The following is a 20,175-nucleotide window of genomic DNA, read 5'->3' on the forward strand; positions in this document are numbered from 1 at the left end:
GACATGTGTGACATAAAGCCTTCATAAAATCCAGAATTTGGATTTCCTTTCATAGCATAACCAATACATAATTTATCCATAACAGGTTTATATAATTTATCAATGGACGTATTTACATTTTTATCCAATTTTCCACCAAACCTGTTATGGATAAATTACATGTATGTGGATACATGTAAATGTGGTTACATATGAATCAAATATTCTGACATCTCCAGATTTAGTAGGTTTAATCCATGCCATCATTGTTAATTGTGATACTTTTTCATCATTACTATTTATATCATATAATTGTTTTGGAATTGTCATTTGAAAATGAATACTATTTTTAAATGAAAATACTTGATTTAATCCATCTTGATCGTTATTAGATAATGAAGAAGAATTATTAGTTGGAATTGTTTCTTTAAACAATGATGGTGACTGCTGGGTTGTTGAGGTTTGTTGTTGTCCCATTTTTTTTTTGTATGTTTGAAATATGAACTTGTAAAACTCATCAATATATGATATTTGTAGTCTCTGTTGTAACATAACATCACTCATCTATATTAAATAATTTTCATGATTATTTATTAGTATTATTATATTCACTGAAAATAACCATTTTCAAAATTTACAAATATCCACACAAATACTAATTTAAATTAGAAAATATTGTAAATTCCTAATCAATAATGTTTTTCATTATTCAGAGAGAATTTTCAATATTAAGAACTATCATAATTCAATGCAGAGGCAGTTAGTAAATTTTGATGATGTGTTATTTTTCTTCTTTTTCTTCTTTTCATTTTCATCTTTTCGTTTTCTCTTTTTTACTTCCACAATTTCTAATTGAGAAATTAAATCTTCTTTTTCCAAAGTTTGTTCCACTAATTCATCTGCTGATACTACTCCAATATTATCAATACTATCAATACCACTATTAATACTTGTATCTTTAATTACAATATGAGATTCTTGTAAATATTTCTGAATTTCTTCCTTTTCCTTATTAATAATTTCCAATCTTTCATTCTTTAATTTTTCTTCCTGTTCCTTTAAATAGAGAATATCATCTTCATCAAGTGATCTTGGTGCTTGATTTCCAATAACTTGTTCTAATTCTTGTTGTTTTTTCAATTTATTTTCCATTAATCTTTCATAGAGTGGTCTTGTATCGGCTTCTTCTTCTTCATCTGCTAATGATGATTCTCTAGATTCTAATAGAGAGGTCCATTTAGGATTTGAATGTTGTTGATTAGAAGTGGATGATGATGATTCATTATTTAGGCTTGTTTCTTCTTGTTGATCAACATCATTGTATTCCGAAGATGATGATTTAAATTCTAATTTTGTTCTTGATGAAAAAGTATCTGCTAGTTTTTTCTTTGCATTAGTAGTGGTAGTAGTAGTATTATTGCTATTAGTGGTGGTATTAAATGGAAGATTAGAGTGATCCATCATAATTGATGAAGATAAATATCTTTTATTTTTTTAAATTTAAAATTTATTAAAATATTAATTTTGAAGATGTAGCCTATTGGACAAGCAATCACTCAATATGACAAAGTAATAATTCTGCTATTTTGTGTATTGCTAATGGTTGAACCATTTTAATCCAAGAACTTGTTCCAAATAACCACTTGAAAACCTGTGGGTTAAATATTGAATGCGAAACTTTCCACAGTTAATAATTTTTACTCAGATGAACCTTTGACACACAAAGTAAGACAGATAACAATTTATAACTCAATATTTATATCACATGTCGATTCGCATAATAGAGGTTGCTTATCAATACATTGAATTATAAATAAATATTCAAAAATCAAAAATCAAAAAAACTCATACACGTTAATTCATCATCCACACACCTGCTGAGAGCGAGATTGAAAATGTTACTTCAAACATCATCAGAATTCATTAATGATAATACAACAACAAGTGGTACCAACTCTACACAATTAGCCTTGTTGAAATGTAAATTATCATCCGAGAGAACATTACATGGATTAGGCTTTGATGGTTCTAATTTACAAACCTACTTGGATGCACATATCAATGTTGATCAATTCCTCCTACAAATATTCTCTCATCAACAATTAGATACTCTGAAGGGTGCTGCTATTGCTGGTTTTACAAAATTATTAAATACATGGAATCCTAGTAATAGTAATAATAATAGCAATAATACATCATCAACAACAACAACAACAGATAAAGTCTATACTCCACAACAAGATACAATGAGTGTTGTTATTATTGATGTTGATTATTGGAATGAATTTCCATCATTAATTAATAATACTAATATTAATAATAATGCTAAATATGGTATTCATATTCCATATCATGGAATGTTAGCAATTGGAGTTAAATTTGGTAATTTTCTAATGAGATGGACAGAATATGGTATTGTTGATATTATTAATTTACAACAATTCTCTCCAAGTACTTTACAAAAATCTTTAATTATTAAAACAGTATCAACACCTATTAAATATAATACAAGTAATTTGAAAAAGATTGCAAATTTAATAATTCAATATAATACTCAATATCAATATGATTTATATGATAAAAGTCCAATTCAATTTATTAGAGATTTAATGGAATGTGTTGGAATTAATTTCAAATTAGGAAAATGTAGTTTATTATTAAAAATTATTGAAACTCATTGGAAAAAGTTTTTTGGTAATGAAAAATGTGGAATTATTATAAATCCATATATTGAATCTGATAATTTATATAATTGTACAGATTATTCACATTTTATTGAAATTTCAAAGAATTTATTACAATATAATATTACCTATTCAAGTGAATATTCATTTGAATGGTCAATTTTAAAATCATTTGAAAGAACTTTAAGATTATTATCAATGTCATGTACATTTGAACCTTCACTAAGACATGATTATATTGTAAATTCAAATACTGAACAATTATTTGGAAATGTTTCAATTAATACTAATACATTGAAATATATTTCATCTTCATTTAATATTGAAGAAGAAAATTCAAATACAGATAAAAAGAATTCTGATACCATATTTGTATTATGTATGGATGGTGGTGGTACAAGAGGTCTCATTCTCTCAATTATTTTACGTGAAATTGAAAAGAGAACTAATCGTAAATTGAATGATATTTTTGATTTAGTTTGTGGAACATCAACTGGTGCTCTAACTTCAAGATGTGTTCAATCTGGTTTATCTGGTGAAGAAATTCAAACTCTTTATACTCAATTAGCAACTGATATTTTCAGTTCTAAATTAATTTTAAATGAAAAAATTACAAAATTTTACAAGACAGTTTCCTCTGGTAATTGGTATGAAGGAAGTAAATTAGAAGCACTTACATTGAGTAAAATTTCAAGATCCAAAGAGAATGATATCCTCTATTTACAAGATTTATATCAAATTAAACCAAAGGCATTCTTTGTGAGTACTTTGGTCCCATCCACATTATCATTACAATCAATGAGTGATAATAATTCTATCAACAACAACACTAACAACACCTCCACCTCCTCCAATCAATCAAATAATAATACTACATCTGGTCAGTTGGAATATGAACGTGCTAGGTCAGATGAACCAATTTCATACATTTTTAGAACTTATCCATGTCCATTCAATAAGGAAAATCAACCTACAAGATATAAGGGAACATGGAATGGACAAAATATTCCACTTTCAAGTTGTTTAAGAGCATCAACTGCTGCACCTGTATATTTTGATAAGAAGAGAATTGGTAATTCTCATTTCATTGATGGTGGTATTTGTAACAATAATCCAACTGAAATTGCCATTACTGAAATGAAGAAAATCTTTCCAAATCACACAAACTTTTGTGTTATTAGTTTAGGTACTGGTAAATATGTTAAACCAGCTCAACAACAACCAGAAAAAAAGTCATGGTTTTCATTTGGTCAATCCAATCCTCCTACTCCATCTTCAAATAAGGGATCTGATAAGATTACAGCTAATTTGACAACATTATTAGATATCTTTGAATTGAGTATGTCAAGTGAAGCAATTTCAAGAAGAGTTCAAGATATTGTGAATGAACAAACAGATAAGAATATTACCTATTTTAGACTTAATCCATCTTTACCAACTGATATTCCATTAGATTCTACTTTACCAGAAGTTTTTGAATTAATGGCTCAACAAACAAGAGAATATCTCAGAAATGAATCTGAATCTTTTGAAAAGATTATCAAATTACTTTCAAATACTTGTAAATAAAAATTTTATAAAATCCAATCTTCTCTCATTGTCTTTTCACCTTTAACATATGGAGTATATCCCTTAATAATTTCATCCATTGAAGGAAGTTCCTTATTATTCTTGAAATAATCTTGTTGAGTATTAACTTTGTAAAATTCCTTAATACGTTTCAAATCACTTCCCATTTCAAATCCCTTAAATTGTTTCAAAACATCAAGTCTGACAAGGAATGGTAAATACATCATATCAACCATTGAAGGTTCAGAAATATCACCTAAAAAGAATGGAGATTTTTCACCATTTGATTCTTGCATTGCTTTCAATCCTTCATTTTCAAGGAATTGTAAACATTCTTCCAATTTTTGTTTTAAAACTTGTTCCTTAGATGGATCTTGATTAAACATGTAAGCATAAATAGATTTAGCCAATCTTGTATTACAATAATAAGTCCAACTACGTTGCATAGCTCTCATATATGGATCTTTGTGCATCAAATCATGTTGAGTATAAACATCATTGACATATTGATAAATTGCTGCAGATTCATAAATAGGCTTGTTATTATGAACAAGAACTGGAACCTTTTCATAGCCCCGATCAATATATCACTGATCATCATTACTTACCTTTCCATATGGAGTCAAGGAGAGAAATTCCTTACTCTTCAAACTTAAATTAACATTAATATTTTCATAGGCTACTTCCTTGAAGGCAAGAATCAATTTAATTCTATCAACGAATGGACACAAACGAGAACCGTAGAGTTTTAAAGACATTTTTTTTAGTGTATTTTTCTCTCAGAGAATCTTGTATGTGGTTTTTTCGCGTGTTTTGCCTAATAATTTCCAATTCAAAATGTTGGGACCTTTTTTAGTCATTAGTTTGGTAACTTGTTGACAGTGCTGTGGCAGTTAATTGTTATTCTGAAATGTTATCTGGAATCAGGATGTTTGTTGGAATTTTTACAAGATTTTCATTCTTTTCAACTCCCTTACAATGTAATTCACAACCATTGCCCAACCTCAAACCAAATCCAAATATCTTCTATATTGCTCCATGAAGAGAATTTAGATGAACAACTGAAGATCAGATATGGCATTGAATGATAGTATGTAATTGAATCTTGGGCACTCACTTATACATCTGAGTTAGTTTCAAAATAAAGACCATTGAAGTCACTATCCTTGAAGAGACACACCTCCTAATTGCTGTTTTCATTCACACCAAATTAAAACCTTTTATTCTTTCTATTTGATTTTGAAGGTGATTTTGGTGAATTGGAAGGTAAACTATAAGATCTATTTCTTTTTGTTTTTAGTTTTTTTGGAAGACTTTCTTGAGGAGGATTAAGCAAATGATCGAAACATGGTGGTTCATCAGGTGTAGTCAGAGCAACTGTTGGAGGTTGCTTTCTCTTATGGCTATCTGAAAATAAGGCCATTGGATTTAATCTTGAAGGTGATTGAATAAGAATTTTAGTCACTGAACCTGATCTTTCCCTTGATTTCAATGATTTTGGAGTGAGGGGTGGTGTTGGAGTATCCAAAGGATATGTTTGATTATTAACATTTTCATTATTTCTGTTGGATGTTATTGATGATGGATTTGTTGGCTGCACTGTTATTGCACTGGCAATCATGTTATTACTTGTAGGTGATGATGAAGAATTCACTGATGGATCTATTGAAGATGTGGTGGTGGATGCATATTCTTCAAGTTTAGAATTTGGAACTGTTGTTGGTGATGAAATACTTGATTTACGTTTCATTGTATATCCACTAAGGCTGTATCTTCTGATTTGTGGTTGAGCATTCGAATTTGAAGTACTCACTGGTGGTACAGGTGATGGACTTGATAATTTAAATGGACTTGTTAAACCAATTACTCCATTCAAATTTGATGAAGATCCAGTAGTTCCCAATATGGATGTTGAAGAGTTACTGAGTGAAGTTCCAGAGTTTGTTGTTGTACCACTACTAGTTCGTGTGTAGAGCTGAGTTAGTGGTGTGACTATAATTCGCTTGGGATGTGCCCTTAGATTTGGTTTTTCTAAGGGTGGAAGTGTTATATTTGATAATGTCGACGTGGTATTATTATTAAGTGTTGATGAAGGTTGAGTATTTACATGAGTATGAAATTGATGATGATTAAGAGGATTAATAAATGATTGAGTATTAATTATATTACAATCATCTTCATCATTGTATTTAGAAGAGGTAAGACGAAAGGCTGTTAAATTGACAGCTTCCTCCTCAGCTTCTTCTATTGAATTGTAGTAAGGTCGGGGAGATGATGAATCAGAGTTTGTTTGTTGTGATTGTTTTGGTGTTGAATAACTGTTACTTCTTTGAGACTTTCTTGGTGAATATCGAGGTGAAATGTTTGAATAGCTGGCACTTTTGGCAGAGGATGCTCCACTTCTTGGCGAATTTGGTGATGACGATGAAGATGATTGAGAAAGAGCATTAGGTCTCAAATCTATTGGTATTACTCTATTTCTATGAGGAATGTAGGAAACTGCAGAGTGTCTTCTATTTTGAAATTCTTCAGGATGAATTGGTATTCCCTCATCTGTCCATGTATTATATTGATAGGAGAGAACCCTTAATGAATTCGTTGGTAGTGATTGACTTCTAGAGTAGAGTCTCTGTTTGGCATTATAGTGATTCGAGTGGAGTAGGAAAACATTATCTGTTGTTGGTTTCTGTTGTTGTTCAGTTTGTGCTAATTGAAGAGAAGATGATTTGTTTCCCATCAAGTCAATTTTTTCTTGTTTGTTTTAATAAACAATGTATGATGTGGAACGATTCAGTACGCCGCATCTTATTTGATCAAACAGAGGCTCAATGATCGGTGGACTTTATTCTCTTTTCTCGCTAATGTGCTGATTGAGCCCTGGATCCAATAACGAGATTTGCCAGCTTAACGAATCCAGTTATCCTTATTTATAATTGCAGTAATATTTTGCCTTTATCCGAAATGTTGATGACCAAATATAAGCACTCATGGTTAAAACAAGTATTTGATAAATTTATTACATTTTAACCCTCTTTGTGGGTGATACAAACTCGTCTAAAACTTCTTCAAATTGCACTCTCTTCGTTGAAAAATTAATATCAACATCTGAGAATGAGTGCTCACTATTTACAAGTTGACTATACAATTGATTATAAAAGAATGACATATCCTTAGTTTCACACGACCTAAAGTAAGCAATGGTATGAAACGAACCGCATGACATTTCAAGTTTGGCATTTCTTCTCTTATTAACTTCATTTTCCAATAGGAGAACTCTTGCAGGCGCAGAAATGCAAGATCTGAAACAATCATCAGCTCCACAGGGACAAGACTTTCCATTACTTTCACAGCTATGAGTTGTTGGATCCAAGCATAATTCTCCCTGACAATTACTACCACAAACATAAACATGACCTTGCTTGGTTACCATAATCGTCCTATTTGTACCATAAATCTTTTCTGCCTCAATTTGAGAAAGTAAAGGTGATTCAGTAAACCTCTTATAGGCAAGCAAATCATCTGATCCCACTCCCAAACTGCCACAATAATTTACTCCAGAAACATACATTACATCATTGTGTGTACAAAGAAACGTCGACAAATAAGCCATGTGCATTAACTTGAATGATTTAAGCAAATCATCACCATATTCTGTTACAATGAGTTTACCATTCTTGTCCATAAAACTCTTCTTCTTGAACTTTCTTCGTTCTAATTCAATTGGAGAGCAACAACAAGGACAAGAGATCCACACTTCACCTGAATTCATCAATATACCAGTGTGAAACAGACCAACTTGAATATCTTGAATGGAATTCTTTGTATTGTTTTTCAATGAGGAGGCGTAAAGGTTTGGAATGTCTATTTTTTGGAATGAGTATTTCTCTAGTTTCTTTTGTGAACTTATGATTGGTTTGTAGCTTGTATTTTGTTGTTGTTGATGTACATTACATTGGTGGCTATTATCTCCACAAACATATAATTGTTCTGTCTCAAATAGAATAAAAGTTGACTGCCAACCACAACTTATCAGTTTAACTGGAAGATTTTCACCTGGTATTAATGTGCTACTACTACTACTACTTCCATTTGTTGTTGCTTTTTGCTGTATTGATACTCTTGTTGGAATTGAAACACGTTGATTCATACAATCCCCTATACCTATTTGCCCAATTTTGTTCTTACCAAAACTATAGATATGATGTTCTTCAGTCTCTATAAAGGAATAATCACCTCCACAGTAGATATTCCTAATGGGTGGACATGGCCTTCTTTCCTCACCTACATATTCCAAATATTGAGGTTCTTCTATTGGATCAAAGTGATATAATCCTAATTGTCCATTCTATCAAAATGATTAGAGTTTACAAAAAATTCAAACTTACCTTATTCTTCCCAGCTACAATTACTCTTTTATCCCTTGTTAAGAATAAGGAATGAAAATCTCCACTCGCAACTTTAATAATTTCATTGGTTTCTAATAAATAATGATGTCTTGTAAATTGAGCATCGGTGCTTGCTCCGAAATAATATGATTCAAATTTTTTAGCCTTAGTATTTGAAGGTTTTTGTAGGCAATGATGAAATGAATCATTACCAAAGAAGAATAAATTTCCAGCTAGATTTGATTGTCCTTTGTTTTTCCTCATTGACTTGGGTTTTTCTTGAAGAGAATTTTCTCCGAGGGATAATAATGAAGGTAATACACGATTGCATTTGTGATGATTGTTTTACTTCACTCATCATCTGATAAAGAACGGCAAATCGGTATTTGATGAATTGATAATAATAATATTGATGATGGAGAGAATGGAAAAACCAAGGGAAGTGGACAGGATGATGTATTTTTTCTTGTTAAATTTTATGGTCGTGAAGAGTTTCGCCATCGAAAGAATTAAACCGCCTCTTGTCGCCTAAATAGTTTTTTTTAAAACTGTAGTTGGCACTAATATTCGGCATTTATTTACTTGGTGCAATCCTATCGGAATGTCTTTCAGACTATCAAGTTGGAATTATTACAACTGATAGTCTGTGGCCATATTATTATTACTGTTGTTATTATGATTGATAAGAACACCGCTGTTATTATTGCCATTCGTAATAACATATCCATTATTCATAATTGAGGAACTGTTTGTACTCATCATGCTTGATGTTAAGGGAATCATTGAGGAGTTACCAGAAGTTCTATACATTGATTGTGGAGTAGGTAAAAATTGATGAGCTGACGAAGAGGATGGTGTTTGAGTTGGGAGAGATGGAGCATAACCAGACGGATTATAGCCACCACCATTAATCGGCTGAATGGAAAATCCTCCGTTATTTTGGACTGGGAGATTAACTTGTGAAACATACATAAAGGGGTTTGAAAACGATTGTGGACCACCATTCAATGTTGGAACTGTTGAGGATGATGCAAAATTGGATTGATTTGCAGAGCCTTGAACTTGCATTACATTATGTGCCACCTCATTAATTTTGAAAAATTCTTCTTGTAAAGTTTCTGCTGGTTTTAATCTTTGTTGAGGATCATAGTGGAGAATCTTGGTGACAACATTGTAAAGTTTAAGGTAATTCTCAAATGTTTCAAATGGGCAAGAGTATGGTGAAACATGTCTCTTTGGTGAAATATTAATAATAATATCATAAAGTGAAATTGAGGATGGTACAATTGTTGAATCAAGAGGTTCGTATTGTCCTATAGAGGAATTAAACTTGAAGAATTTGTCCTTCTTTGGAGATTGTTCAATCATTTTTCTTGGTGGCATTCCTAATAACTGAATAATTTTGAATATCTGATCAGCTTCATTTTTTCCATCAAATAATGGATTACCTGTGTGCAATTCAACAAGAATACACCCATAACTCCACATATCAATTTCTGTTCCATAAGGTAACCCCAATATTACCTCAGGCGATCTATAAAATCTACTTTGAATATATTTATACATCTTGTTATTTACGTAACAAGAACTTCCAAAATCTATAACTTTGATACTCGTTTTCTTTGAATTTTTCAACAAAATATTTTCAGGTTTTAAATCACAATGAATAACTTGTACATCTGGTCTTGAAAGGAAGCACAATGTACGAAGTAATTCTTTTCCAAATCTATAGATTCTCAATAAAGATATTCCATTAAAGTTTGTTGCTTTTAACAAATCGTAAAGATTCATCGAAAGAAGCTCAAAAACAATGCAAAGATGGTTCTTCCATGCAAAATAGTGTTTCATCCTTACAATATTGTTCTTACCATCAGTATCTTTTGAGTTCAAGTCTTTCAACAACCCAATCTCTATTTGGGCTTGGCTATGAAATTGTGGCTTATTTTTGATAATTTTAACTGCCACACTTTCATCATTGACGCAGTCATATGCTTTTACAACAATTCCAAAAGATCCTTTACCCATAATTTCTTCGACTAAATACCTTTCATTGATCAGTTCACTCAATTTAACAATATAATTTCCTTGAGAGTCTGAAGAACTTTGACTTACAGATGGTTGAGGTACATTAATAGGTTGTTGGTAGAAATTCTGATTATTAGAATTATTTGAAGCAATGTTAGGTACTTGATTCTTTGGATATTGTTCTTGTTGAGTATATGGAGGTGGAGGTTGTAATATTTGGGAATGCATTAGTGAATTGTTGTTATACTGTGGAGGGTTATATGTGTTTGTTGGTTGGTAGTTATACAATTGTACTGGGTTATTACTGAAATTCGATGAGCTATACATTAATGGTTGACTATATTGTTGTTGAGAAGGAATGTCTTGTTGGTAATTTGGGTTATTAGCAACTTCAGGGTATGGATTACTTTGATAAAGGCTTGTTGTCAATTGAGTGCTTCCAATATTTGGTAACGTTTGAGATGGATATCCATTCTTTTGTGGATCCACATATTGACTTGATGAATAGGTTTTTCTTTGTTTTGATGATGGTGTTGATTGAGATGATTTTCCATTTTTTAAATGTCTCAATCTTCTTTCCTCTTGTTTTCTAGTATAGTAAATGTCATTAATAGTTTTGTATGTTTTCAAGACGTTAACTGATAATTTGATAGTATTCGATTCCTTTCTCTTTTGAGATAAAGTGTTGTCGATGAGTGTTGATGTTGGTGTTGCCAAAACTTTTTGGTAATGTGCATCGGATCTTTGATTAATTACTTTAGGTTTCAATAGAATTTTGTTTGTGTTACTCGAATAGCTATTATTTTGAATGTTTGGTGTCTGATTCATAATTAAACCTCCATTTGAGGAGTTACTATTTCTCATAATCACATCTGCGTTACTACTACCTGAAGGTATTGAGTTTTGTGAATTCAAATTATTTATACTTCCACCATTTGTAAAATTGGAATAGAATAATGATTGATGCGTCGAAGATCTATTATTTTGAGGTTGTTGATAGTATTTTGAAGATGGAATAGATTGTTCAACATCTGAAAGAGTCAGTATAGAAGTGACAATATCACGATTATTATTATTGCTATTTCTATGTTGATAGATATTTGGAGTATTTGGTTGTTGATAAGTCGAAGAAGCTAAATCGGAATAAAGAGAAACACTAACTTGAGAGTTGGAATAGGGAGGAACATTTTGTAACTGACTCGGAATGATAAGACCATCATGATTTGGTATCGAATTATTTACTATAGAATGTTGTTGATATGTTGATGGTATTGATTTATCATATTGAATATTGGAAGTGTTGACTAAAGGGATAGAATTTAAATTATTGGATATATTGTTACTGTTATTCATAGAGTGAGGTGTTATATAATTATTATTATTTGGTGCTGTAGTAAGTACGTTACTATTAGAAAGCAATAAATTTGATCCACCATTGTTACTGTATTGATGTTGTTGTTGATGTGATGGTGGTATATGATGATAGAATTGAGAAGGAAATTGTTGATAATTTTGTTGGAAGGATGATGAATTAGGATTATTGATGATCATATTATTGTTGTATATTGTAGACTGACTATTAGTTCCAAATACAGATGTTGGTGGTAGAATTGCAAATGTTGATGAAGGAGATGATGTTCTTGCCATATTATATAAACTACTACTATAACGTTCTCTTCTCGTCCCAATCTTTTTTCTAGGCTTTAAAGAGATGATATTTTGGATCGGATCAAAACTTATTATTCAATTAATTGTTTGTCCCTATTTTCATTAGAAAATAGTAAAAACAATCTATACAAATGATCTCCAAGTGTACTTTTTCTTATTGGTATCACCGATTGATAGATAATTATGAACAATAAAATGGAAACAACAACTCTGAAAACAACAATATGAGGCCTATCAATAACAATAACCGTAATTTTTTTGTGTTGGAATAAAAAAAGATTTGTCAAGAATCAGAAATTGCTTGATCATTGGAAGACTGTCATGGTGGTACCTGAGAAATGTTGAGCTCTTTTATTGGTACTTTTCAGATGGATAACAGAAGAACAAATGATGAATTTTCATTGCCTAGAGTTTGTATTATACAAACTTTTACTTGAATGTGGTGATGGAATAATTATAAATTCCAATAAGGTCATTTCCAATAGATGTCAACGATGCAACCACAGTCCATCAAAGTAAAGAACTTCTTTGATTTAATCGTTGGAAACTGACAACAATCATTCAGAGAGATCGAAAGATAACTGATTAACTGATTTCCCAGTGATTGAGGTAATTGTTCAAGGAAATTCTTTTGGTCGTGATGTCAGATTGATAAACAACTTCAAATTGTTGTATAGGATGAGATGGTTGTTTTTTCTTTGGAGTTTATGTTTGTTTATTAGATAAGAATAATTTTGTGAATGAATTCAACAGAATTAGTCAAATTCTAATAAGGTCATTTCTGGTTGACATGCTAATCTGATTCCAAAGTGACCTCCTACTCCTCTGTTAATGTTAAAAAAGGATTTTCCTTCCCTTAAACTCATTGTTTGTCTGTGACTCTCTAATAATGGAACCAAATGATTATTTTCATTTGTTTCAAACATTCCTTCATTCCAATCCCAATTATCTATTGGATTTTTGAATTTCATTGATTTTAAAAGAAACTGAATAACTGATTCTGGTAATTTTTGGAAAATAAACTGGACGATACTCCAACCAAATATTTTGAATTGACCTGCATGAGTATGACCTGTCAATAGTACGTCTGTTTGTACTCCCTTACAGTTCTCATATTTTGGAATTTTACCTTGTTTCTCAATTAAACAACTTGCACTATCTGGAACATGTGACATAACTATGTGTGTTGAATTGTTTGTAATCTTTGGGTTCTTTGAAATCAAGTTAGCAAGACGAACTGGATTGAAATCATCCTTGTGATAATCTGGTAATCCAATTATTACTATATCATTATCCTCATCATAATAATATTCATTATCCAATACAACTGTCATATTGCCATATTCAAGAACTTGTTTCAAAAAATGTCTCTGTCCTGTGTGTAAATCATGATTACCAAATACAGAATAGATCCTTTGCTTTGTATCATTGTGAATCTGTTGCAAAGCTATCTTCATTGGTTTAAGAATGTCATTAACAATTCCACGAGATGAATGAATAACCTCACCATGTACAAAATCGCCTGTTATTAACACATAGTCTGGTTTTTCTTCTAGAATTTTTTGAATCATTTCATTTTCTAAATGTTGAGGAAGTGTAGGTGGATCCTCGAATGCATCATAATGCAAATCTGTAAATTGTGCAATTTTGATGGGTTTTGCATTTTCTCTCCTCGTTTTGATAGAATACTTGATGACTTCAATATGTTGCAGGTGTTGGGTTTTTTTAGAGATGAATCTAGCAAGTTGATGAAGATGATGGGTATTTATTTTGTATGGTTTGAGTTTGTTTTTCAATTCGGGATTGCTAATTATCAAATCCGTATATTGTGTTAGAGAATAAGTACTGATAAGGAGTAACAAGGAAAAGAAGAGGAAGAGAAATTTGTTCATTTTTTTTAAAGTTAAGAAACAAACATGTATGGCTTAGTCAATTTGTAACTTAGAGAATTGAAAACACGTGTTTATTGAGAAGAAGTCATTTCAATAACACGTTGTTTTATTGATGTATTAAAAAATTGTAAACTCATACATTCAGAAATCATTGAATACAATGAAATAGATGATCTTGTTTTTTAAGGTGAAAGGATTCTCGAACAACAATAATGAGGAGGTATCTTTGTATTGATTGAATCTCTGTTGTATGAACATGAATTGATTGCATTGATACAAACCGAAGAGGAGAAAATAGAGATCAAAAAAGTTAATTACACTTCTACTCCAGGTTTGAGGATGCTCTCGATTTGTTGATCAGAATTAAAAAAAAAAGAACAACACTTGAGGTTGATAATATGGTCAACACAACAATTATCATCATCTACAACTTCTCAATGGAAAGCTAAAGTCAATAGACTCAGTTTACTTTAGTTTGATCAATATAGTAATAACAGAATTCATCAACAAAAACTAGTACAACTGATTTTGATCATTAACTACAACAAAATGTGACACAACAACTCAAAGAGTTTCTTCTTCAACATGAAGTCACACATTGAGAAAACAACAAAATACCACTCTTATTATAAAAATCTTCCTTTGAGTTTACAAAATATTACAGCAACAACTACAAGGCAACCAAGGTGAAGACAATTTGATGGCTGGACTTCACGCAAGACACAAAATCGAACTTGCTATCCATAAAAGTCTCTTTGGATTTTGGCGGGAAGGGCACTAACAAGTTCAAATCGATTTTCTTCACACAACGTTCAATGACTCACTTCAATTTTGTTTCCCTCCTTTCATCAATCTAATAATATTTATAAAAAAATCAAACAGTTCCCGCGCAAGTGCTGATCTTCATTGAATTATTAATTTGTTCTTTGTTACGTTGAACCCTTCAATAGCAGAGCAGAGAAGAAGAGAAATCCTTTTTGTATATTTATCCATCCAACTGACATTAATTTCCACAACAATCTGATCAATTACTACCAACAAAAGTTATTGATTTTAATCCTTTCTGTATTCTATTCATCCAAATTCCTAATCATCAGATTTTTATTGGTAGTTTTTTGATCAAACAACTCCAATCTGTTCCATAGTTTAAAATCCTAATCACTAATATTCAAACTGACTCTGTAGTATATAATCCCAAGGTTCTAACCTTTGTATTTTAACAAATCCACAACAACACATTCTGTATTCACCACACACCAACCATTTGTACATATATCAAAATGCTCCAAACTTTAAACAACAACAACAACAACATTATTAACAATAATGGTGAGTATTGAGTGTAATAACTATTCGATCTAATGCGCGCCCAAAGCCATGTATATTAATCCTAAAAAGAAGGTTCTCTCAAAATGGTGTGCCAACCATGGTGTGAGTCCAAACACTTCTTCCTCTATGGTAGTTAACACTACCACTACTGCTGTGGGTAATATCAAGATTGAAGATACTACCACTAATCCTTGTACAATTTCCAACTATTCAATGTATTCTCCAACTGCTCCTCACCTTTCCCTTCCTTCCCAATCACACATTGACAATATTTCAGATTCTTGGAAAGTTGTTCAACGTGATGAAGATTATTTCAAGAGAAATAACTGTAGATTAAGTACTTCCATATCATTGACTTATTCAAGAGAAGACAGTTCCTGTCTTGAACCACTTGAAAGCGGTAATATCGTCTTGTATTCCTCCCTAAGATATCTTCTCAAACATGATTTCAAGTTGACCTCCTCAACCAATGTTAACCTTCCACAAATTTTGTTCATGAGAGTTGACCTTATTGGTGGTACCATCAAGGAAAAGATTAATGGTGTCATTTCCCATAGTTCTGAATTGTCTAATACCTACCAAAAGGTTTTCAAAGCTGACTCTCGTCTCCAAATTGAAAAGGTTCAATCCTATAAGCAAGCTGTTCACTTTAAGCTTAGTCTCTTTGATTTGTCTGACTTGGAACATGCTATTTGTGTTTTAGACAGTGTCTCTTTCAATGTATTTGCTAGAAAGAAACAAGATGGTTCCGTTTCTCCAAAGACCAAGAAGACTAAGAACAGTGCTACAAAGAGAAGTTTGTCTGCAACTGATGACAATATCAAGTCATCAAAACAACCAAAGGTAGAAGATGCCTTTTGTAACAATATTTCCAATACTTTTTCCTATGCTCAATCAATTAATGTTACCCCTAGTAGTGTTAATAATGATATGCATCTCTCAGATGGTTCTCTTTCCCTTCTTGCTAACGTTCTTACTAATCCATCTAACTATTTAGATGATGATGAAGAACCAGAACACAACCTTGAAATTGATGATGGAGAACCAGTCAACTGTGATAATCAACTCCTCTGTACATATGAACACCAATTGAAAGAATTGATTTCCCATATTTCATATCTTTCTAGTGAAGAAAGAGCTATTGCTCTTCAATCTGCTATTGTTGCCTTGAGATAGACAACAACAAATAATACCTGTGACAATTTTGTAATTTTGTTTCATCTTGATGCAATTGGGATTTTTTAACTTTGCATTCAAGACTTGTCTATATTGAATAAATGTAGAGTTTTTTTTGAATTTGATAAAAAACTTTATGAAAAACAAAAGGAATTCTTAAGAAATTGCAATATCTTTATCAACGTTGATTATTAGGATGATTCTATTGAATGGAGAGCCTTCTCCCTAGCCTCTTCCTTACGTAATTAAAATTAATTTTAATAATTAAAAAAAATGGCTATCAAAAAATCAACAACCTCTACAACATCTTCTGGTGCTTCCTTGCCAGAGGATGAAGCCTTGGTACATAGATTATTACAAGAATCTTTGTCAAATGTAGCCACAACAAGTAATGTTCATAATTTACAAAAGGATGATCATACTACCGATAGTGAAGAAAATAACAAGTTATGTTTGGAAGCTTTACAAGGACTTCTCTCATCATCTTCATCAGCATTGAATACAAACCAAATTGTAGAACAATATACAAAGGTTTACGAGCGTATTCACAGTCCAGCTATCCTTTCCAACAAGGTTCAAATTAAAAATTTAACTGAATCAATTTCAAAGGAATCTATTGAAAAGTGTTTTAAATATTTAGAATCACAAAAATCACGCTTGACTTCAGAAAAGGTTAATGTTATGGCTCTTCGTTTCCATGAAATTTTAATCCATTTAACTTTCTTAGGAAAATCTATTGATATTATTGGTGCAGGTGTTGTTGAAAGTTGGATTCAACCATTGTTAAAACTCTATATTGATTCAAATGAACCATCAAAGGAATTGTTAACCTACACTACACAATCTGTTAGATTCTTCTTCAAGATTGTTTCTTCATTCAGAGAAATGGTTAACTATGTTGCTAGATCTACATATATTTTTAATATTAATATGGCTAGAAAAAATAGATTAGAAAAGGAAAACAAATCTAATCAAAAGACACCACGTTTGAAGGAAGATCCAAACAAGACAATTGATCCTGAAGAAGCTATGCTTCAAGAAATGGATAAGGCTGATGAAGAAAAGCTTAAAGAACCAATGATGGATAATGAAAGAGAAGTTGATGAATATTTTGATGAGGATGAAAATGAACGTTTACTTGAATTTAAAAAGAGAATTATTAATAAGAATATTTTAGGAGTTTTGATTGAAGCTGGAGAACAAAATATTAAGAATTTGTCCAAATTGGAGGGTGATGATTCTAGTGATATTGCTGTTTGTTATCACTATAACTCGAAATTGATTATTCAAACTCTTGTTGAACTTTTGGATGTTTCTGTTTCTCAACCAAGATTTGAAGAAATTTCTAATATGGTTGCTGAATTGTCCAAAAACTTCTTGATCAGTTTTATTGATTACTATTTTGATAAGGATAGATTAATGCTTGAAAAGGTTCTTTTACTCATTTCATGTTTTGTCAGCAATGAAAAACTTATTCCACTTGTCAATAGCTCAGGTTTGATTGGAAAGGTTGTTGATTTATTGAAGAAATATGTTGTCAAAGGAGAAGAGGGATCAAAATTCAGTGCCTACATTTGCTCATTATGTTGTTATATTATTGGTAGATCATGTATTAAGAATAATTCTGTTGCAACTTCAATTCTCAAAGAATATGGTACTCCAAATAATTATTCTTTGATGACTACCATTTTCAACAGTTTGATTAAGAATAATAGAGCTTCTACATTGAGTCATATGACATATGCTGCCTTCCTTGCATTCCAAGGTCTTTTATCAGCTGAAGGATCAACACAAGCAATTCTCGACTTGAATAACGAAATTGATTTTGTCGATCTTTTGATTAAGGATATTAAGTATACTAGAGAAAAAATTGATGTCTATCTTCGTGATATCAGATTCCATTCAATGGTTTTGTTAAAGGTTATTTGCAATAGTTTAAATGCTAGTTATGCCAATGCTTCTGAATCCATGAAGCAGGAGATTGCTGCTCTCTTAGAAAAGATTATTGATTCAGGTGTTATTCAATCAATTTATGAAGTTATTCAAAAGAGTGCTGAAAAGAAAGATAAGAAGAAACAAGACAAGCAATCACAATCACACGATTTAAAGGAATTCTGCTTCAATAGATATACCAGATTTGGATGCATTTCTAGTTTGAATACTGTCTTCCAAACCTCAGGAAAATGTAATGATACAACTGTGCGAACAAAATTAATTAATCTCATCACATCAGAACAACAAATTGGTGAACTATTCCAATTCCTCAATTATGTAGAATCAAAGAAAGTTCAAAAGACAATGAGTCCAAAGAGTATCATGATCATTATTATCATTTTTGCTGTCTTTTTGATTTCTTTACCAGTTATTTTCAACTTTATTAGAAAGTAAATTGTAATTTTTAAAGAATAATTTAATGTTTTGTTTTTTTGCTTGCAGATTGAGGTTGTTGAGAATTACCTTTACGCTTATGTTCAGGTGTTTTCTGTTGATTGTTATTATTTTGATTGTCATGTTGTTGGTGTTTCTTTTTCTTTTTTTTCTTCTTTGGTGTTCTATTTTGTTGCTCTCCAGAGGTTGTTTGAGATTGAGAACTTTCTACAGAGTGTTGAGAGGATATTATTTGGTCTAGTTGACTGGATGCCTGAGTATTCTTAGTTGAGGAAATCGCCTTACGAAGAGCTTGTTTTTCTTCTTCTCTTACAGAATATGTTTCATTCCTATTAATGAGCTCTATAGTTTTTTGTGACTCTGCCAATTTAGCATACACTCCTCCTAATTCTGTTCCTAGCAGTTGTGAATCCTTTGCAAATTTAGCTATTTGATTATCAATTTCTTCAGGATCCCACACAACACTTCCAAACTGTTTTTTTTCATTCGTAGAATTTGAGGTTGATTGGATAATTTTTTCATTTTCTTGAGCCTTTTCAAAATCTACATTCAGTTTCTCACACTCTTCTTTGAATTTTCCTAGATCAATTTGAGCTAAATTGTTATTCTTTAAAATTTCCATTACTTTCTTTTTATGTGAATTAATCTCTTCAACAATTTCAATCATTTTCTTGTGATAATTTAGAACTCTTTCCTCTAAATTAACATCCTTAGGCTCTTTTGTTTCTTTAACTATTTTAATTGAAAGAATGAATCCAAAAAAACAAATGAAATCCTTACCTGAAAATTGTTTTTCTAGAGGTTTCATAACCCTGACATTACTATACAAATGTTTTGAGAAGGAATCTTGAATTTTCGACAGTTGAACTTCTAATATTCTTATATCGGATTGTGATAGATTTTCACTCTTCCTTGCTTTAATTTGTGTTGATAGATTTTTTAATTCGGAGACTTGATCATTGTACATGTTAAAATCCCTGATCCTAATCAGTGATGTTGTTTTTCCTTTTGATGACATTGTTGGTTATGATAATTGTATAATGATCATCCAATAATAATAATTGAAAAATACTAGCAAAT

General features: G+C 31.2%; 9 protein-coding genes across 9 annotated transcripts; 3 read left to right on the forward strand and 6 right to left on the reverse strand.

Annotated features, from left to right (window-relative positions):
• Positions 1–144: 144 nt before the first annotated feature.
• On the reverse strand, positions 145–456 carry NAEGRDRAFT_74413 (uncharacterized protein; the record flags this gene model as incomplete). Its single annotated transcript, XM_002670504.1, has 1 exon — positions 145–456. The coding sequence occupies one exon, from the start codon at positions 454–456 to the stop codon at positions 145–147; it is 312 nt and encodes a 103-aa protein (XP_002670550.1).
• Positions 457–717: 261 nt separating this feature from the next.
• Positions 718–1,443, reverse strand: NAEGRDRAFT_53448 (uncharacterized protein; the record flags this gene model as incomplete). The annotated part of the gene is made up of 1 exon (XM_002670505.1): positions 718–1,443. One exon carries the CDS (start codon positions 1,441–1,443, stop codon positions 718–720), a length of 726 nt encoding a protein of 241 aa, XP_002670551.1.
• Positions 1,444–1,874: 431 nt separating this feature from the next.
• NAEGRDRAFT_74415 (uncharacterized protein) lies at positions 1,875–4,232 on the forward strand (the record flags this gene model as incomplete). The annotated part of the gene is made up of 1 exon (XM_002670453.1): positions 1,875–4,232. The coding sequence occupies one exon, from the start codon at positions 1,875–1,877 to the stop codon at positions 4,230–4,232; it is 2,358 nt and encodes a 785-aa protein (XP_002670499.1).
• A 1,210-nt stretch (positions 4,233–5,442) lies between these two features.
• On the reverse strand, positions 5,443–6,969 carry NAEGRDRAFT_74416 (uncharacterized protein; the record flags this gene model as incomplete). The annotated part of the gene is made up of 1 exon (XM_002670506.1): positions 5,443–6,969. The coding sequence occupies one exon, from the start codon at positions 6,967–6,969 to the stop codon at positions 5,443–5,445; it is 1,527 nt and encodes a 508-aa protein (XP_002670552.1).
• A 256-nt stretch (positions 6,970–7,225) lies between these two features.
• NAEGRDRAFT_81800 (uncharacterized protein) lies at positions 7,226–9,045 on the reverse strand. The gene is made up of 2 exons (XM_002670507.1): positions 8,618–9,045; positions 7,226–8,577 (listed from the first exon to the last, which is right to left on the reverse strand). The coding sequence occupies exons 1-2, from the start codon at positions 8,879–8,881 to the stop codon at positions 7,249–7,251; spliced, it is 1,593 nt and encodes a 530-aa protein (XP_002670553.1). The 5' UTR covers positions 8,882–9,045; the 3' UTR covers positions 7,226–7,248.
• Positions 9,046–9,173: 128 nt separating this feature from the next.
• On the reverse strand, positions 9,174–12,546 carry NAEGRDRAFT_81801 (uncharacterized protein). The gene has a single exon (XM_002670508.1). It carries the CDS (start codon positions 12,287–12,289, stop codon positions 9,248–9,250), a length of 3,042 nt encoding a protein of 1,013 aa, XP_002670554.1. The 5' UTR covers positions 12,290–12,546; the 3' UTR covers positions 9,174–9,247.
• Positions 12,547–13,065: 519 nt separating this feature from the next.
• NAEGRDRAFT_74419 (uncharacterized protein) lies at positions 13,066–14,202 on the reverse strand (the record flags this gene model as incomplete). The annotated part of the gene is made up of 1 exon (XM_002670509.1): positions 13,066–14,202. One exon carries the CDS (start codon positions 14,200–14,202, stop codon positions 13,066–13,068), a length of 1,137 nt encoding a protein of 378 aa, XP_002670555.1.
• A 1,377-nt stretch (positions 14,203–15,579) lies between these two features.
• Positions 15,580–16,707, forward strand: NAEGRDRAFT_74420 (uncharacterized protein; the record flags this gene model as incomplete). Its single annotated transcript, XM_002670454.1, has 1 exon — positions 15,580–16,707. One exon carries the CDS (start codon positions 15,580–15,582, stop codon positions 16,705–16,707), a length of 1,128 nt encoding a protein of 375 aa, XP_002670500.1.
• A 273-nt stretch (positions 16,708–16,980) lies between these two features.
• Positions 16,981–19,095, forward strand: NAEGRDRAFT_74421 (uncharacterized protein; the record flags this gene model as incomplete). Its single annotated transcript, XM_002670455.1, has 1 exon — positions 16,981–19,095. One exon carries the CDS (start codon positions 16,981–16,983, stop codon positions 19,093–19,095), a length of 2,115 nt encoding a protein of 704 aa, XP_002670501.1.
• Between the last annotated feature and the right edge of the window lie 1,080 nt (positions 19,096–20,175).

This window comes from Naegleria gruberi (genome assembly GCF_000004985.1).
Source record: "Naegleria gruberi genomic scaffold NAEGRscaffold_70, whole genome shotgun sequence".
NCBI lineage: Eukaryota > Heterolobosea > Eutetramitea > Acrasida > Naegleriidae > Naegleria > Naegleria gruberi.